At 34.9% G+C, this 19,347-nt stretch overlaps 1 protein-coding gene across 1 annotated transcript in view; it reads right to left on the bottom strand.

The window, feature by feature from the left end:
- The window catches only part of LOC103600917 (disintegrin and metalloproteinase domain-containing protein 18-like), a 144,385-nt gene that overhangs the window by 24,497 nt on the left and 100,541 nt on the right, over positions 1-19,347 (bottom strand). Inside the window, 2 exon segments of the mRNA XM_008585260.1 lie at positions 4,814-5,012; positions 8,491-8,586. Coding sequence (XP_008583482.1) covers positions 4,814-5,012; positions 8,491-8,586 — 295 coding nt within the window.

The raw sequence follows: 19,347 nt of genomic DNA, 5'->3' as shown, positions 1-19,347 counted from the left end.
TGCACTTTGTACTTTTAATTTGGTGCTGCAGCAAGAATGAGTGCATTTTGTATGTGAGAGTGACATGAGTCTTGGGGGGACCAGGGGCAGAAGGATGGAGTTTGCATGTTTTGTCCCCTCCAAAACTCATGTGGAAATTTGATCCCCAATGTGGCAGTGTTGGAAACTGATTGAGTCATTGGGTCGGATCCCTTAGGAATGGATTAATGCTCTCCCTGGGTAGGGGGATTAATGACTAAGTTCTCGCTCAATTAGTGCCTGTGAGACCTGGTTGTTTAAAGGACCCTGGCACCTTCCCCCCTCTCTGTCTTGCTTCCTCTTGCCATGTGATCCGCTAGTACCCGCCAGCTGCTGCCACTTTCCACCATGAGTAGAAGCAGCCTGAAGCCTGAACCAGATGCAACTGTCCCAGAATTGTAAGCCAAATAAACCTCTCTTGTTTATAAATTACCCAGTTTCAGGTATTTCTGTTATAGCAACACAAAATGGACTAAAACACTGGGTTTCTGGGTATCCATGCAGTTTTCAAAATGCTTGGGTATTTTCTTTTCCCCAGTGAACAGATACCTGCCTAAATGGTCATAGGCCCATTTGAGGACATGCTAGAGAAATTGTTAACACATAAATGAGGGTACTTCAAAAACTTCTTGGAAAAATAGAATTAAGAGAGAACACAAATCTTTCCATGAGCCTTTTGAAGTACTTTGTATTTTTCAAGTTGTTTGAGGAACTTTCCCTCTAGGGCCTTAGACTGTCTCTAAGTCCATGAGTGCTGGTTCTGGAAACTGGTTTAGATTCAGAATTTTTACATGAGATTATGACATCTATTAAGGTAACTCTCTTCAGTTGACTGGTCATCCCTGTTTTATTTCTATTGATGGTGCAAATTGAGTAACATCCTTGTTGGCTGCATATAGAACACAAGAAAATTGTATTTTATTAACTATGTCCCTGACTTTCTTTAGGTAACTTACCCGTGTCTGCTACTCTGTTCCTACTTCTTATTACAATAATTTCATCCATCTCGTTTCTAGCAGTTCAGTGCTGCTATTTGGCTTTGATTCTTCCAAGATCTTTTAACACCCGTTGTTGTCACTGAGCCTACTTCTATAAAGGCAACTCCTACCATCAGCCTTGGCTTAGAGAGGAGGCTGTCATTGAGGCTTATGGTGACCCTGGTACCCCTCTCAGCAGCACATTCCCTACAGACTTGGGCCTTCCTCATGGGCCTAATCATTTGGCCTTAGACACACGGTGTACAGTACAGTGTTTTCACTTCCCTGGGCCTTCTCTTTTTTTCCTCCACTATCTGCAATGGCAATTAGGTCATTTAAAGTTCTGGAAGTCATCCTGTAGAAAGCTTTTACCATCGTCTATCGTCCTTGACAGGACGTTAAATGTCGTACCTGAGCAGTCTCCCAAAGCAGTACATGCTCCCCTATCCAATACTATGCCCCCTTCTTTAATCTTATGAGCAAGCACTCTTTGAATCCAGTCTCATGGCTACTCCCTTGATTCTGGCAGTAACTGCAGGCAAGGAATACAGCTCTCTTGGGGTATAGTTTATTTACTGCCTTAAAGGTCCAGCACACCTCTGGCTCTCTTATGCTGTGCCTTAACATTATTTTAAGTCAGTGTTCAGGAGGGACAGGGGAATATCCCAATGAGAATACAATTTGTGTTATGAGCAACAAGCTTTTGCATTATCTTCAGGCAAGAGGGACATTCTTAACTGGCAAGGGTGAGGGGATAGGATGGAACATTCTGTACGTTCAGAAGTGTCAGAGAAGTCTGAAGGCTCTAAATTTAGGGGATCATATTTTTAACAGTTCCTATCCCAAGTGCAGATACTATTCTTTTCCCAACAAGAAGCTTAACTCTGGAAAAATAGACCTGATTGAGAATTCAGCCTTCTCAGGAGTTCCTTCAACTTGACAATTGAGTCCTCACCTCTCTCTAACTTCCTTTGTTAAGATATGAGAGCCTCTTCCTTAGTTAGCAGGGAAGCCCTTCGGGCTCACACCTTGCTTTCAGATGCACACGTCTTTGTTATCTTTTCCCAGGTTTCACTGGTGTTGGTGATAGCCATCCAGTGCTACTGTCCTTGTAGTCGTTATTTCCTTGATGTATTCTAATTGTACTGGATGGCGCATTCTCTTTCACTAGTACTCTACCCCCGTCCATCCAGAGAGTGTATAATCAACTTCCACCCATGACAGGGTGCTCAGTGACAGCCTGGCAAAGACGGATCTGGTCTGAAAGCTCGTCTTATAGGCTATTTACTCACACCACTCTAAGTACCAACTGTTAGTGGTAGGGCCTCCGGAAGCTGGCAGCTGGCTGAGGTGTAATGTGAAGGCTATTTATTAGTGAACAGAATGTCAGGTAGTGAGAGGGAGAAAGCAGGAGGGGGTGGAGCAGTTGTCCAGCTGAGGTGCAAGCCCAACAAAGACTTAGACAACGCTTCAGGTAGCTGCGCAGTATAAATAGCCTGCTGCAGTGTGTCTAATTGGGCCTTTGTATAAAACCTCTACCTCAATTAATTGTTGAATTTGAGCTTCCCTGTGGAGGGTGTTCCTTTGGACAAGGTGTCTCTGTGCAGTTGAGACAAATTCAGAAGGAGCTGATAGCTGATAAGAGCTAGCAATGGTTTACTTGTTCACTATACCTGATGTTTTTCTTTTTTTTTTTAGCATGCTATTTTCATTCCTTTAAATGCACTTAGCACAAGTAGAAATTTTATATTTCTTTTGTGTTTTTGCTGTTTTTGTCTCTTGATCGTAAGCTCCATAAATACAATAACTGTGTGACTATGTCTTTCTTGTTGAATACTATCAGCTCTCTGCACATACACATTCAGTATACATTTTTTTGATGGTCAAATGTGGTTGCACTGTTACAGCTGCTTTAAAAGATTACATTCACTTAAAGAAAGGATGCAAAATTCATGCAACTACTCATTAATTCACATGTCTTACCTAGTAGACTACCTTAAGAACAGCCTTTTGCTGCATGGTTTTTGGTAACATAAGAAAATAAATGCCTGCAGATAAGAAGCCAAGTAATTCAATCAAAGGGGAATAAAAGAATGAATGAATAAATGAACAAACTGCATCAGAAGATGAAATTTTAGACCCATTTATGTCAGTTTTGTGATGATACTAGAGTATATGTTAAAATAAAAAAATACACATGAGTTGTTAGCTCTTTCCTAAACATTCTTTTTCAATCATAACTCAAAAAGTTACCAAACACCAGGTAACTCAATTCTGTATCAAAGTGTTCTTTTAATTATAAAAGTAAACACTATGTTTGAGACCTCCTTACCTGACCTTACATGAAGTATTTATTTAACTTCATTTTTAAGAGATGATTTAAGTTCTGATAAAAAGTTAATGTGACAAGAACAAATAATAATATTCAAATACAAATAAGCATTTTTTTAAAACCACAGAAACAAACGCAGAAAAGTAGCATCCTGAAAACATAGCAAACAGAAAATAGCACTGACCTGTGATTTAAGAAATCATAACTCTACAGATCTGGTTGAATTTTGGTTGAGTCACCAAGTTAGGAAAACAGCATGTACTACATACCTTGTCATTCGATACCAACTGTACACCTTAACTTATCGCTGGGCAAATAATTGAAATTCTGTATTAGACGACTGTTATTGAATTAGCAGATGATTATATTTGAATGTGTCTCACTGGGCAATTTTTATGTGTTCAATTTATTTTAATTCCTCTAAAAGTATAAAATCATACTGGGATATTATGAGTAATCACTTGCCAGAAAAAGCAAGCATGTATGCATGAGGCCTTATCTGAATTACTCTCAAAAGCTGTTAGAAAAGCAAAACATAAAAATAAATTTGATCAGGTGGCCTATGACTATTGGCATCCTAGCAATTGTCCTACAGTGTGAAAATACGGTTATATTTGAGTAAAATTTACTCTGAACTTTGTTAAGTATTATGCCATTAAAATTGGATAATTAACTCAGGAACTACAAATAAATTGAGTAAAATTTTGGAATCTGCTGACTTGCAATTCCAATCTTTATATGAATCACAAGCTATAAGCACAGATTTTTGCCTGGGTAGCTCACTACCGAAAACAAGAATCAAATCATGCATTAAAAGTAGAGAGTAGAATCATGGTTAGTAGAGATTAGTAAGGAGAGGGCTAGAGGGGATGAGGAGAGGGTGGTCAATGAACGCAAAATTGTAGAGATAGGAAGAATAAGATATAGTGTGCAATATAGGGAACCTACAGTCAACCATGGTTAGTAGAGATTAGTAAGGAGAGGGCTAGAGGGGATGAGGAGAGGGTGGTCAATCAATGCAAAATTGTAGAGATAGGAAGAATAAGATATAGTGTGCAATATAGGGAACCTACAGTCAACAACGAATTACTGCAGAACTTCAAGTAACTAGTTTAGAGCATGTTGAATGTTCTCAACACAAAGAGGAGACAAATGTTTGAGGTGACGGATACACTAAATATCTTGATATGATTATTGCACACCGCATAAATGTACCCAGATATCACACTGTACTCCATAAATATATACAATTATCATGCATCAATTGAGAAAGAATAAATTATTAAAAACTGAATCATAAAAAAAGGAATAGACAGTCCTATTCTTGGAAAATATCTAACACTCCTACAAAATATAATCTTCTTTAATTCAAATTTAATCTCCATTGAGCTTGTGATAAGGTTTTTCTAGAGTTGCATGGTTTGTAATATAATCTACATAAGAATCCAAATTTAAGGTAAAATAAATATAAAAGAAAGAGCAATACCTTTTCCAAATGTCTTGGCACACTGGTTATCAGTAGTTTGGCATCGTCCATTATAACAATATGCAGTTCCCAACCTGCACAAATGGCCATCAAATGCGTAAGTGTCAGGAACGCAATTAGCAGAAGTTCCATTGCAATACTCTGTAAAATCACACTCTTGATCCATACTCTTTCTACATGGAGTGCCTGCTACTGATAACTAGGAGGGGGACAGAGAGAGAGAGAGAGAGAGAGAGAGAGAGAGAGAGAGAGAGAGAGAGAGAGAATCATGCTCTGTGAATTACTGTTCTCAATCACTTAGTGAAGAGATTTATCAAATAAAATGTGTCTGATTATTGATAATTGAGATAATAAGAGTTCCCAAGGCTGTGAATTCTTCAAAAGGAAAACCAGGCAGAGCATTCAGAGAAAAGTAACTGTTTTGAAGATACAGAAGAATCCCTCTGGCAGAGGACTTGCGACTGCCCACGTGCTGTGGGTTCTGTTGAGAGGCCTCTCACTCAACCAGGGTTTGGAGGGAGACTAAACAGATTGGTTTAAACACACCTGCTCCTTCAGATCAGGGAGACCCAAGAGCCAGACTTCCCAGTTTCAGTCCCTGACTCTGACTCTAATTAGCTTATTTGTGTGGGTGAGACATGGCATATCTCTGTTTTACATTTGTAAACTTGGGATAATAATCATATTCCCATAGTTCTAATTAATATTAAATCGATTTAATAAAAAAGCACTTAGAACAATATGTGGTAAACAATGTATGTAGTAGCTACCACCACTACCATCATCACATTTATTATTATTATCTGAAAGCAAAAGGCCTCCTTGCTTAGCTCAGATGAAAAGAGCAGTTTCTGTGAAATTTTTGTGGTCTACAGACTATATCCGTTATTCGCTGCCTTCCATCATGAAACTTACCACACCCAAGTGATGACTTGCTGTACATTTTGAAGTCACACACATGCACACACATATACTACCGTCTAGGTTGATTGAATTAATACTTAATAATACAACAAAAATGAGTAATAAATGAATGAAGTAGTATCTTAAAAGTGATGAAAGAAAAAAAAATTTTAACTTAGAATTCCGTTCCCTGGAAATATATTCAAAAATGAATGAGAAATAGACTGTCCCAGACAAACAATAAGAGAATTCATGTTCAGCACATCTAAATTTCAAGAAATAGCAAAGGAAGGTCTTTAGGCACGAGGAATATGATGCTGCACAGAAATGTGTAAAAGGAAATAAAGAGAGCTGGAAATGGAATAAATGATGTTAATTATAAAATTCTTTTTATTTTTTAAATTTTACTTGCTCTAAAAGATAAAAGACTATATAAAGCAAAAATAGTAAATATATTTAGTGTCCATAGTATATAGCAATGTCCTATTATCAGACCCACTCACTATGCCAGAAGTGGTATGTTATATGAAATTAGTGTCATTAATAAAAGATTTATGAACTCTGGGGCAACCAGTAAAATGGTTTTTAAAAGCTATACACAACAAGCGAATAGTAAAAATAAAATAAAACTACGTGTTGCATAGTTTTAGTGTTTACATTTAGTTTGTAAAGTCTCGTACGCGAATAGTGAAAATTCAAAATAGTATAGTCACTTTGAAAAACAGTTGGTTTTTTTAGGTCCTTTTTCTTTCTATATTTAGATAACAATTGTCTTGTGTGTTTTTTGACACCGTCAGCAACTAGATTATTTTATATACATTTCCTAAGCTGTGTAATGCTTTTGACTAAGTAGCAAACCAACTAGTTATTAGCTTTGGGATATAGAAAGGAGCAGAGCAGGCCATAAAGGAGCAGAGAAGGTCATTCCCTTCTGCTTTCTCTATTTTAGCTTTCTCCAAATAAGGGAAAATGAAGCAGTGTTTTAGAAGAGGAAACCACAGAACCACCAGCGTAGGGGAGTCTTCCACACTGTGATTCACAGGTGAGAGTTTTGTAACCTTAGTAAGTGTTCTTTAGAGAGAAGACTCCTTCGTGGCAGTAAGACCGTGGCCTAGGGAGGGGGAACACACAGCCTCCCTTAGTAAATCTAGGCACTGGACAAGGACCTGCAGGTGGTGAATCCAGCTGTCCCACTGTGTACACCCCTGCCACCCAGGTTACCTTTCCCTGAGGGAGACTCATTCATGCTCAAGTTTGCACACAACTCTCTCTCTTTCTCTCTCTCTCTCTCTCTCTCTCTCTCTCACACACACACACACACACACACACACACACACACACACACACACACACACACTCTCACTCTTGCCACCATGACTGTCCTTAAATACTCAAGACAGACAAATCCCCATCTCTCACAGCTCTGTAAAATGTTTGAGAATGACGAAAACTTCCAAAAAAAACTCAATTATAACTGTGGTACATAACCATTCTTTTTAAAAAGTGAAATGAAGAAAAGTATGGAGAAGAAAATTAATTCCAGAACCTGCTCCAATTCAATATCCTATAAAGTTCCATATCCATTTTACTCTATGATCCAGCAATCCCACTCCTAGATATCCAGGTAAGTGAAATGAAACACTACGTTCGTACATGATGTGCTTAAAAATATTATTTATGATAGCTGCATTTTCATCACCAAATCTGAAAACAACCCAAATGTCACTGACTAGGGAATAGGTAAACAATCTCTGGTCTGCCCCTACAAGACTTGTAATGCTGTTCAGCAAGAAAAAAGCAATGAACTGCTGATGAACACCACAACATGCATGAATCTCAAATGCATTATGCCAAAAGGCCTAATTCATATGTTTACACATATTGTGTGATTCAATTTATGTGTTATTTTGGCAAAAGCAAAATTATAGATGCAGAAAACAGATCAGTGGTTACCAGGGGCTGTAGGTAGAGATTTAGAGTGACCACACAGGGGCACAGAGGGATTTTCCAGTGGGGGGCAGTGATGGAATTGCTTACTCTTGATTATGATGCTAGTTACAAGCTCGAATGTGTTTGTCATAACACTCAGAAATCTTCACTAACAGAATTTTATTGTATTAAATTATACCTTAATAGAATAATCTTGGAAAGAATAAGGAATATTTCTATATAGGTGATTTACCAGAACTGGAATCATAAAATATTTTGCATTGCAGAAATTTCGTTCCTATCCAAACACATCTTGGAGATAATATTATATTAATATTAGTACATGTATATTTAGCCCACGTTTACTAAAGCTTGTACAACATACAATAATTTATGTGACCAATACCAGTAACATTGTTTGCTTCTATTGTGTGTATATGTGTGATTTGCCTTTCACTTATCAATGTGTGAGAGTTCTTTGCATACTCTGCATGTTACACATTTTGTTTACTAATTCATGTTTTTTCATAATTAGTTATCATTTATTTCATCTTATAATTTTTTGAAAGTTAATAATTTTTAATATAATATATTCTTTTCTTCTCTTTGAAAATTTAGAAGATGGTAAATTTTGTGCTTTGAACACTATGGAATAATCAGTGCCAATGTGAGATGTCTTCTCTATTTTGTAGTAGTTTTTCTTACAGACTTGTGTCTGTTTTGCTTTCTGTATCTTATTTCACCGAATTATTCCTATATTCGTTTTATTAACACCACACGGATGCAGTTAATAGAGGCTTCTATTAGAACAGCTCAATTTTTTTTCATAAATGTTGGCAACTTACCTCACATTTTGATGTGCAGCACAGCCCAGAGCCACATTTTACGGAGCCTTTCAGTTTACATGTATTAGAATCGCAGCACTTTTTAAATTGACATTTCTAAAATTTAATAAAAAGAAATATTATTTAACTTTAACCACTTAAAAGCTCTTGTTTCTTAACCTCAGCTTTAATTTAGTACTTGGTAGTGCTCAACTTTTTAGTAATACAATATAATTACATTCAATGAAGATTTACTCTTTTACTATTTCTAGAATATCCAAAGGTACAGATAACCATAAGAAGAAAGAAACAACATCTAAACTAGTAGTTGATCAGTTACATTCACTAGATAAAATAATTACAAAATTACCAACATGGAAATATATTTGGGGGGAAAAAACATGAGTTCCCAGGAGAAACATAAACTGATCTCAATTGTCTTACTATTGATTTGTTTCCTAAAGATTCCATTATGAATAAAGTTAAAGTAGAATTAAGCATTAAGTATAATAAAATGCATTTAGTATATATTCACGTATCATGTTTTACTATAATGGAAATAGACGAATATGGAAATGCTCATACATTTTTACAAGGTAAACGGCAGTCAACAATTATTCAAATTAGGTGATAATTTAAAGAATGTTAAAAACAAATACTGTTTTCATATAAATACATTGCATTTTTAACATATTTATTTCTTAACTTTTTATTAAATATTTTTATTTACTCAAAGATCTAGTTTCAAAGACCTTGTTCTTTAGTATAAAGGTAGGATTCTCCTTCATTTAAAAGTTTTCATCTGCTTCCACTTTTATGTTTGTGTGCAGGTGAAATATGCAATCAAATAGTAAAGAAAATATGGTATAAATATACTCAGACATTCAGAAGAATTAAATTCTGCTAATGCAGCAACATGGATGAGCTCGGAGAAAATTATGTTAAGTGAAATAAGCCAGGCACAGAAAGAGAAATACCACATCTTCCCACTCATATGTAGAGGCTAAAAACGTTGATACCGTAAAGTAGAAAGTAAAACAGTGGTTAGTAGAGACCGGTTGGGGGGGATGATGGTGTGGAAGGTAGGGTGAGAATGGTCAACGGATACAAAATTGTAGCTAGATAGGAGAAGTAAGACTGAGTGTTCTATCGTGCTTGTAGGGGGATGTTCCAAATGCAAAGATGTGACAAATGTTTGAAGTAATGACTAAGCTAATTACCTTAATATGATCACGGCACACTGTATAAATGTGCCCAAATATCATATTGTACTCCATTAGCATATACAATTATCATGGGTCAATTAAAATACATTAATTAATTAAAAAGAAAAAATTCAGAGACAGAAATAGATTCGAGGTTACCAGAAACTGGGGGGAGAAACGGCGGGAAGTTATTGCTTGATTGAGTATGAGCAGGATTTATTTGTAAGATGACAAAAAAAATTTGAAACAGATAGAGGTGATGGTCACACACAACATTGTGAGTGTAATTAACTCCAAGGAACTGTATGCTTAAAAATGGCAAATCGTATGTTTTATATATTTTACTACAATAAAACAAATTTAATCACTTTGTATATTTTAGTGTTTTACATTCCCAAGTTCAATATCAGTGTATGAAAGTGTGCGTGTATGTGTGTGTGTGTGTGCACGTGTGTGCATGCGCATGTGCATGTGTGTGTGCGCGCGTGTGTGTGCGTGCGTGTATGTGTGTGTGCGTGTGTTCTTTCGCAGTTAATGAGAATGCTCCACGCACCACCGTGCTTACCAACACTAATGGGAAAAATGATATATCAAAGTTTACATTCTCATTTCTTTGAATAATACTGTTCACATCTAAAATTACCTTTTGAAATTTTATTTATTAGTTAAATGTGTATATTTTGACCATTTTTCATAGTAGGACTTTTTTTCCCTTTCTCCATTAAATGGTAGGAACAGATTTTATATGATAGCCAGTTATCCTCTTTCTCTTCTCTATGTTTATAACGTTGTTTTTCTTTTGCAGTCTATTGTTTGTCGTGTTAATGGTGCCTGTCATTTTGAATAATTTGTAAAGTTCTTCCTTTGTTAGCTATTGTGTTTTATGTCTCAATTATCAAGACCTCCACTATGCCAAGACTATAAAATATTATTGGTACTTTATTCTATTTTATTGCTAATTTTAAAACTTATATCCTTACTTTTTCTGAAATATATCCCTCTATATTTTGTGGAATATTTGCTCAAATATTTATTACTAATCACTATACTTGCAAACACAAGAATAGATAATGCAAACACCCACATGTGTATATGAATGGGTGCATAAACACGGTTTCCATTCGTGTAATACGGGGAACATTTATAAAGATAAAGGTTTCAATGCCATTCTGGCAAAGACTGCCTAGAACATACCTGTTGAACAAATTGGGCTTATTACTTGTTGCAGCAAAGTAGAACATACATCATGAAAAACTGGAATGCCTCAGTAAGAGGGTATAATTATAGGACGGCTTGTGTTAGGTAATTTTGGAGAGTGTTTTAGGAAGCTGGACTTGGCTGTCGATTGAATGCTGTCAAGAATCAGAGCGTGATACTGTGATTGGGGATTTTAACAATTCTTACCAAGGAGGAAAGACTAGGCCATCTGCGAGGGCCAGGCCAGCTCATGGCAGCACCAAGTCCTCGCTGGTAATACCAGGCCAGATCCTTGATGTCAGGGGTGCTTTTCCCTTTCTCATAGGAATGCATCGGATTTATAGACAAATAGTTATAACATTAACCGTTATTTCTTTGTATAACTTTTACATGTTTAGATAGATCAGCTGATAGATGCAAACGTTTATGTATAAATCGATAAAAATAGATATATAGATGTCTACTTTTATTTCTTCACCCAATAGTGAAATTAAGCAACCTTATGGTATATTTTGATATTTCGTAAGGCAAGATTTCCCCAAACTCAAATATTTTTGTAAAATTTCCTTTGTATTCTTCCTTAGTTTGTTTTGACAAAAACTTTTGAATAAACCTTCCAAGTAACACTATTCCTCATGGGGCATTCTAAATATACCAAACAGTTGATCCTTATCCACTGATAAAAAATGACATATTATTATAAAGATAATCACACTGTCCTCACATTCATTCAATCAACAAATATTTGTTGAGTGCCTAATATGTACCAAACACTATTCCACTTCCTGGTGACACAGTAATGTTCAGGATATGCACTGTCCATTCTCTTTACTTTTCTGTATTTTTAAAAATCTTTTTGCCAATCCCACATCACCTTAATCACAGATTATTTTCCCTCTATAGACGGCCACTGTTCCAATTTATTAAAATTGATTAATTTTAATAAATTGATTAGTTTTTATTTCTAGATAAAATTTAGAATCTGCTTTTGTAGAGAGTTATTCAATTTAGGTTAAAGGGGGAGTATTTATGGGGATATAATAGAGAATGAATTGGATGTATTTTGACTTAAACATTCTCGTCCAAGAAAAAACTATGTACTTACTCACATTTCTTAGTGTCTTTCAATTTTGTTACATAATTCAGATCTTTGAAGTACTTATCATTCAGCTCTTTGAAGTATTTATCTTGCAAAGTGCTTATTAACTGTATTCATATGTTTCCAAGTTTTAAATTAAGTGTAGTAAAGTTACTTTTTAAAATTTCACTCTCTAATTATTTATTGATTTTTTGAGCAATGCAATTACTACTTTTTGTCTCTTATTTTTATGCTCAGCCTGATTTTGAATTCTCTTGGTTTTTAAATTATCTTAAGTTGGTTGTTTTGTATTTTATAGAAATGTATAGAATCGATAGAATTTCAAGGCTGTATTCGAGGAGTGATAACCAGCACTCTTCCTTATTGTCAGATATGATGACTGTGCTTCTAATGATTGACTATTATGTGCATAAAGTTTGTTGTAAGTTACTGGCAGGTAGTTTCCTCAAATTGAGGATGTTAAGTTCTATTTCTAAGCATGTTTTTGAAAAAATGGTATTTAGTTTGTTTAGTTTGTTTCTCAGTTGTGATTTTTTTCCTTTAACTGTATGATATAATCATCAAATGGATAAATTTACTTAGTCTGCATTCTTGAGGATAAACCTCAATTGGTTATAATACTTTTCTTTTAATTATACTTGTAGATTTACTTAATATTTATTATAGGAAATTTGCACATTTGTTACACTGGACTCTAGTGTGTGCGTGTATCTGTGTGTGATTGAATTTTTCTTTACTATTAGAATGAGCTGAAAATTATATCTTTATTGTCTATCAACTACTTTAAATCAGAAGTTCTCAAAATGTGGTTGGAGACCTCAGGTGGTCTCTGAAGTATTTTCAGTGGGTGCATGAAGTGAAAACAATTTTCTTAATGATACTTTATTTGCTTTTTTTATTGTGCTGACACTTGCGCTGATCATGCAAAATCAACAGTAGATAAAATTGTTGAGGCTATAAGACCACAGTATGAATCAAGGCTGATAGTCATTGTGTCATTCACCATCATGCCCTCCAAAAAAATTAAGACTGTCCTTGATGAGGCCTTACGAAAAGGTAATTTTCTAAATCTTAACCCTTAAATACTCCTTTTAATGTTCTGTGTGACAAGTGGGGAGTATACATAAGCACTTTTCATGCATAACCAAATATGAGAGATTCTCAAGCAAAAATACTTATGTGATTGACTTACAAAATGAACTAGCCACATTTATTATGAAAAACAATTTTTTACTTGAAACTGACAGGCAAAGAATGGTTATTTATTTTTGTTTGGCTTTTAAATTTATTTTAATTGAAATATAACTGATTGTGCATTTCTGTGGGGTACAGCAATGAATATCAATACCTGTGTGCAATACAGGATCCTGAAAAGAATACTGGTATAAAAACAGACACATTGATCAATGGAACAGAATAGAGAATCCAGAAATCAACCCACACACTTATGGCCATCTGATCTTTGACAAAGGCACCAAGCCTATTCAATGGGGTCGGGGCTGCTTCTTCAGCAAATGGTGCTGGGAGAACTGGATATCCATATGCAGGAGAATGAAACTAGACCCATACCTCTCACCATATACTAAAATCAACTCAAAATGGATTAAAGATTTAAATATACACTCTGAAACAATAAAACTTATTAAAGAAAACATAGGAGAAACACTTCAGCAAATAGGGCTGGACACAGACTTCATGAATACAACCCCAAAAGCACGGGCAACCAAAGGAAAAATAAACAAATGGGACTATATCAAACTAAAAAGCTTCTGCACAGCAAAAGAAACAATTAACAGAGCTAAAAGACAACAAACAGAGTGGGAGAAAATATTTGCAAAATACACATCCGACAAAGGACTAATATCCAGAATATATAAGGAACTCAAACAACTTTACAAGAAAAAAACAAGCAACCCAATCAAAAAATGGGCAAAAGAGCTAAGCAGGCATTTCTCTAAAGAAGATATACAAAAGGCCAACAGTCATATGAAAAAATGCTCAACATCACTCAGCATCCAGGAAATGCAAATCAAAACCACACTGAGATACCATCTCACCCCAGTGAGGATACTAAAATCCAAAAGACTTTGAACGATAAATGCTGGCGAAGTTGTGGAGAAAAAGGAACTCTCATACATTGTTGGTGGGAATGCAAAATGGTGCAACCCCTATGGAAAATGGTTTGGAGGTTCCTCAAACAGCTGAAGATAGATCTACCATACGACCCAGCTATCCCACTGCTGGGAATATATCCAAAGGAATGGAAATCATCAAGTCGAAGGTATACCTGTACCCCAATGTTCATCGCAGCACTCTTCACAATAGCCAAGAGCTGGAATCAACCCAAATGTCCATCATCGGATGAGTGGATACAGAAAATGTGGTATATCTACACAATGGAATACTACTCAGCTATAAAAACAAATGAAATACTGCCATTTGCAACAACATGGATGGACCTTGAAAGAATAATACTGAGTGAAACGAGTCAGGCAGAGAAAAAGAAATACCACATGTTCTCACTTATTGGTGGGAGCTAAAAAAAAATAAAAACAAAAAACAAATCAATTCACTCAATTTGGGTATGTGGCAGACATTTTCTTGCAATACATACTCTCCATTTAAACATGTTACATACTCATTCATTAAAAATGAAGTATGCCTGTCATTTCAAGAAAATAGCTGAATTTCCTGCCACCGATATAATTCAATCTTTCAAGTGGAAACCAGAATTTTGGAAAATTTCTATCAACAGGAGTTTGATTTTCTTATTACTTAAAGAATTTTCAGATAATATTGATATTATTAATGAAGCTTTTACATTTTATAATGAAATACGTCAACATTTAAAAGATCTGCATAACTCAGTTAACCAACATTTTCCCAAATTATCAATGCATGACGTTACAAAATTATACATGGGTAAGGGGTACATTTGAAGTGTAATAGAGACCAATAGATTTTAGTATAACAGGGTTTTTAAAAATCCGTTAATTTGTATTTCAGATTTGACAATGCAACTAACCTCTATGAAATTATTATTTGTCAAGTTTGGTGTGTTACTAAAGTAGAATATAAACAATTTTCTGAAAAAGCTATTCAAATTTCATACCTTTCCTAACCACATATTTGTTCGAGGCTGAGTTTTCTTCATACTGCAACGTTCTTCCCATTGCGATAGACTGAATATGGACACGGATATGAGACTCTAGATATTTTCTATGAAACCAGGCATTAAAAAGACTTTTAAAAAGGCAAAACAGTGTCACCATCAATATATTTTATTTTGTTTTAGAAAATATGTCATTTTCTTTAAAGGTTATGTTAACATGCAATGGGTTCATTGTTGCTTAAAAATAATTTATTAAACAAATATATTTAAATGTCTGTTTTGATTTCTAACAGGATAAATATAAATAAAAAATTAGAATCCTTTTGGAGTGCTCAGTTTTTAAGAAGTAAAAGGGGTTCTAAGAACATATAGCTTGAGATTAATTCCTTTAAATGAATATGACTTATGTGTTCCTCACTGGATGGAATATCTCAAATACAGTCCAGGATAGAAATATATTATAAATGCTTTGAATATTTGTTGCACTTTTTGTAATTTATTAATATTTAATTTTTCCACAGTAATTATAGTATTGCTGTCTTCTCTTATGAGTTCATTCTTTAAATTAACATTGTAAAATCACCAATATTGTAAAAGCATTAAAATATATTAACAAAATCTTGAATATTCTCCATATTTATAGTGAAGCCCTTTTTATCATTCCTAATGTCCCTTACATGTTTCCTTAACTTTGCATAAATAAGTATGCGAACGTTTATTTCATTGATGTTTTCAGGGTCTCCAACACCACACACACATTTGTTAATTAGCTATAAACATTTATGAGACTTAGTGTGTATACTTCAAAATGTTTGTGGAAAAATGGAATTGAAAGGTAATAACAAATCTTTCCACAAAGTTTTGAAGTACCTTAATAGTTGTATTCACAGACAAAATTCACTGTGACAATACAGCAAGAATACATAGCTGGATTAGTAAGTGATAAGTATATATCAGACGATCTAGAGATTTTCTTACACAGATTTCTTCTGGGCAGCCCAAGAGAAGGCACAATGAGCAAGTTCCTTTCTCCAGCACCAAAAAGGCAGCATTGCACATAATGCCTCTGCCCAGGGAAACATAGTTGAGACTTAGAATTTTTATTTGGGTCTAGTCATACAGGCACCCTGTCCCTACATGATCAATCACAATAACCTAAATTCTACATTCCCAGAAGGAAAGGAGGTGTATATCACAAATCACATTGTTTATATGAACAGTCTTGAAAAGCAAAGCAATATTATCAGTTAAGGAATATTTCAAACATCAAGTTCCCAGACCCCAACTTAAGGCCACCTTGCAGGCAGATTCTTCTAAAGACAGAAACCTCAGGCCTACTAGGTCAACTCTCTTCCTGCACAATTGTATTGATATTTTCACAGATTATGTATGCATCTTTGCATTTGCTGTTATTAAAAATTACTACTGTGTTTATGCTTATTTTGTCTCTTTTCCTAATCATAGGACTGGGATCTTTATATACATATTTTTTAAATAAATTCTGCAGCTTTTCCTGATTATTTTTTGTATGGCTGATCTATCCATAGTTGAAAGTAGACTATTGAAGTCCCCTACAATTATTGTATTGCCATTTATTTCTCTCTTTATGCCCATTAATATGTGCTTTATATATTTAGGAGCTCTGATGTTGAATGCATATATATTTGTAATTGTTATGTCTTCTTGATGAATTGTGCTCTTTATTATTAAATAATGCCCTTCTTTGTCTCTTGTTTGTTGACTTGACATCTATTTTATCTGATAGAAGTATAGCCACCCCTATTCTCTTTTGGTAACCATTTGCATGGAATATTTTATTTGATACATTTAATTTTAGCCTATGTGTGTCCTTAAGGCTAAAGAGGGTCTCTTGTAGGCAGCATATATTGGATTTTGTTTTTATATGCATTGAGCCACTCTGTGCATTTTTTTAAATTGAAGAATTTAATCCATTTATACTCAAAGTAATTATCAATAGGTAAGGACTTACTACTGCCATTTTGTTAATTTCCTGGTTGATTTGCTTATCCTTTGTTTCTTCCTCTCTTGCTATTTATCTTTGTGGTTTGGTATTTTTCTTTAGTGATGAGTTTTGATTCTTTTATCTTTATCATTTAATGATAATGTCCTATTATGGTTACCATGAAAATTGCATAAAACATTTTATAGTTAGACTATTTTACATTGACAACAACTTCACTTAAGTTGCATATGAAAAAAGTTGAGACTTTTACTCTCTCCTCTTCACAATATAAATACCTTCAAAATAAAGCATTTCTCATGATTTTTAAATGGATTTTTCGGAAACAGTGAGTGTATGTTAATACTCAGTTTCATTGGGTTGTGGAAATGGATGTTTATTTTCAGATTTTTGGTGTCTATAATTATTTGCTGCATGGTCTAATGCATGATAGATTTTTTAAAATATTCCATGGTATTTAGACAATTATGTACTTTTTTATTACAAAATACACTTTATATTAGATTATGCTTGTTAGTGATTACTGTTATTTGTCATCATGTAATTGATTAGTTGTTTGTTAGCCTGAGAGAGGTGTATTAAAGCCTTTATTGACTGTTGATATGTACATATTCCATGCATTCTGTTTTACATATTTCACAGACATCTCATTGGACACATTATGTACAATAGCTTCTTTTTTTTTTTTTTTTTTTTTTACCTTTTTGTCTTTTTTTGTGTCTGGCAATGGATCACAACCCTCAGTGTCACGCCCGTACCGGACCGGGACCGGCAACGGGACCGTGACCCTCAGTGTGTTGCGCCCACACCTCGCTCAGCCAGTGAGTGGGAACTGGTCTGTATGTGGGATCCGAACCCTCGGCAGGAGCGCCGCTGCGCTTCCCAAGCGGCGCACTGTAGCAGTGCGCCACCGGGCCGGCCCTGTGCAATAGCTTCTTACTGAGTTTTAACTTTTATCAGTAACAGCTTCTGCTTAGCTCTTGTCTAATGTTATTGGTTTAAAATTTGGCTTTGTTTCTTAATAATATATTACACACATCCTTTTTTGTGATATTTTCCTTTTTTAAGAAAACTCATTTATTTCAATGTCGCAGGATCCTTAGGAAACATTACTTTGAAGATTGAGAATTCTTAAGCCATTTTTCATGAAACTCAACCAATTATTTAATTTGAAGAATCATGGGATTACAATTGTCTCAAATTTCCCTAAGGCATCCTATAGTAAGGCTTTGATATTTTCATTCCCCACATTTTTTTAATGTTTTATAATGAGATGAAATTTGAAATGAAAGTGTTCTGTAAACTTTATTCTGAAAAATCAATTTATTTAAAATGTCCATTACAGAATATAGGAGTACTCCCCTCCACAACACACAAAAAATTTCTTATTGGACATCTGCACTCAAATGTTTAGGCTATATTAAAGAAGGTCAACCCCCTAATATTGTTGTTATTTTTACTTGTATTTCTGGAAAACAATCTCAACAGCAGAAACTAAAAACAAAACGAAATAAAAAAACAGAGGAAATAATCTATTTATTACTTAATATCATTGAATTTGTTTCCTATTATTGCTGTAACAAATTACCACAATGATTTAAAACAATACAAATGAGGGGCTTGCTGGTTAGCTTAGCTGGTTAGAGCGCGGTGCTAGCAACACCAAGGTCCAGGGTTTGACCCCTGTAATGGCCAGCTGCTCCTCCAAAATAAATAAAATAAAACAGTACAGATGTATTATCTTAAAATTCTGTAGTTCAGAAGTTCAACATGGGACTCAATGGGGTAAAATTAAAGTGTTGGAAGGGCTGCATTTGTTTCCTGGAAGCTCTCTGGCAGAATCTATTTTCTTGCCTTTTCCAGGTCACACAGGCCCCTCAAATTTCTTGGTTTCTAGCTTTTCATCCAGCTTTAAAGCCACCAAAGACAAGTCAAATCCTTCTCATATTGCATCACTATTACATTTTTTTCCACCTTCCTTTTCCGCTTTAAAAAATCTCTAATTAGATAAACCTGAATAATCCAGGATACTTTCCCATCTCAAAGCCCTTAACTTAGTTACGTCTGTGAAGTGCCTTTTGCCATGTAAAGGTGACATGTATACAGGTTTAGGGATTAGTATGGGCACCACTGAGAAGACATTATCCTGCCTACTGCAGTCATATTAATACAAAATTAAAGGGACTTGCAAGGATTCTTTTGATTTATTTCCTCTGCTTGTTTTATGAGTGTTCCGTCTCACTCAATCAATGAAAAGCACCAATACTATGTTAAAGAGAAGCGG

This window comes from Galeopterus variegatus, unplaced genomic scaffold, assembly GCF_000696425.1.
Source record: "Galeopterus variegatus unplaced genomic scaffold, G_variegatus-3.0.2 Scaffold3508, whole genome shotgun sequence".
In the NCBI taxonomy this organism is placed as follows: domain Eukaryota; kingdom Metazoa; phylum Chordata; class Mammalia; order Dermoptera; family Cynocephalidae; genus Galeopterus; species Galeopterus variegatus.
This window is presented reverse-complemented; position numbering and strand designations above follow the sequence as displayed.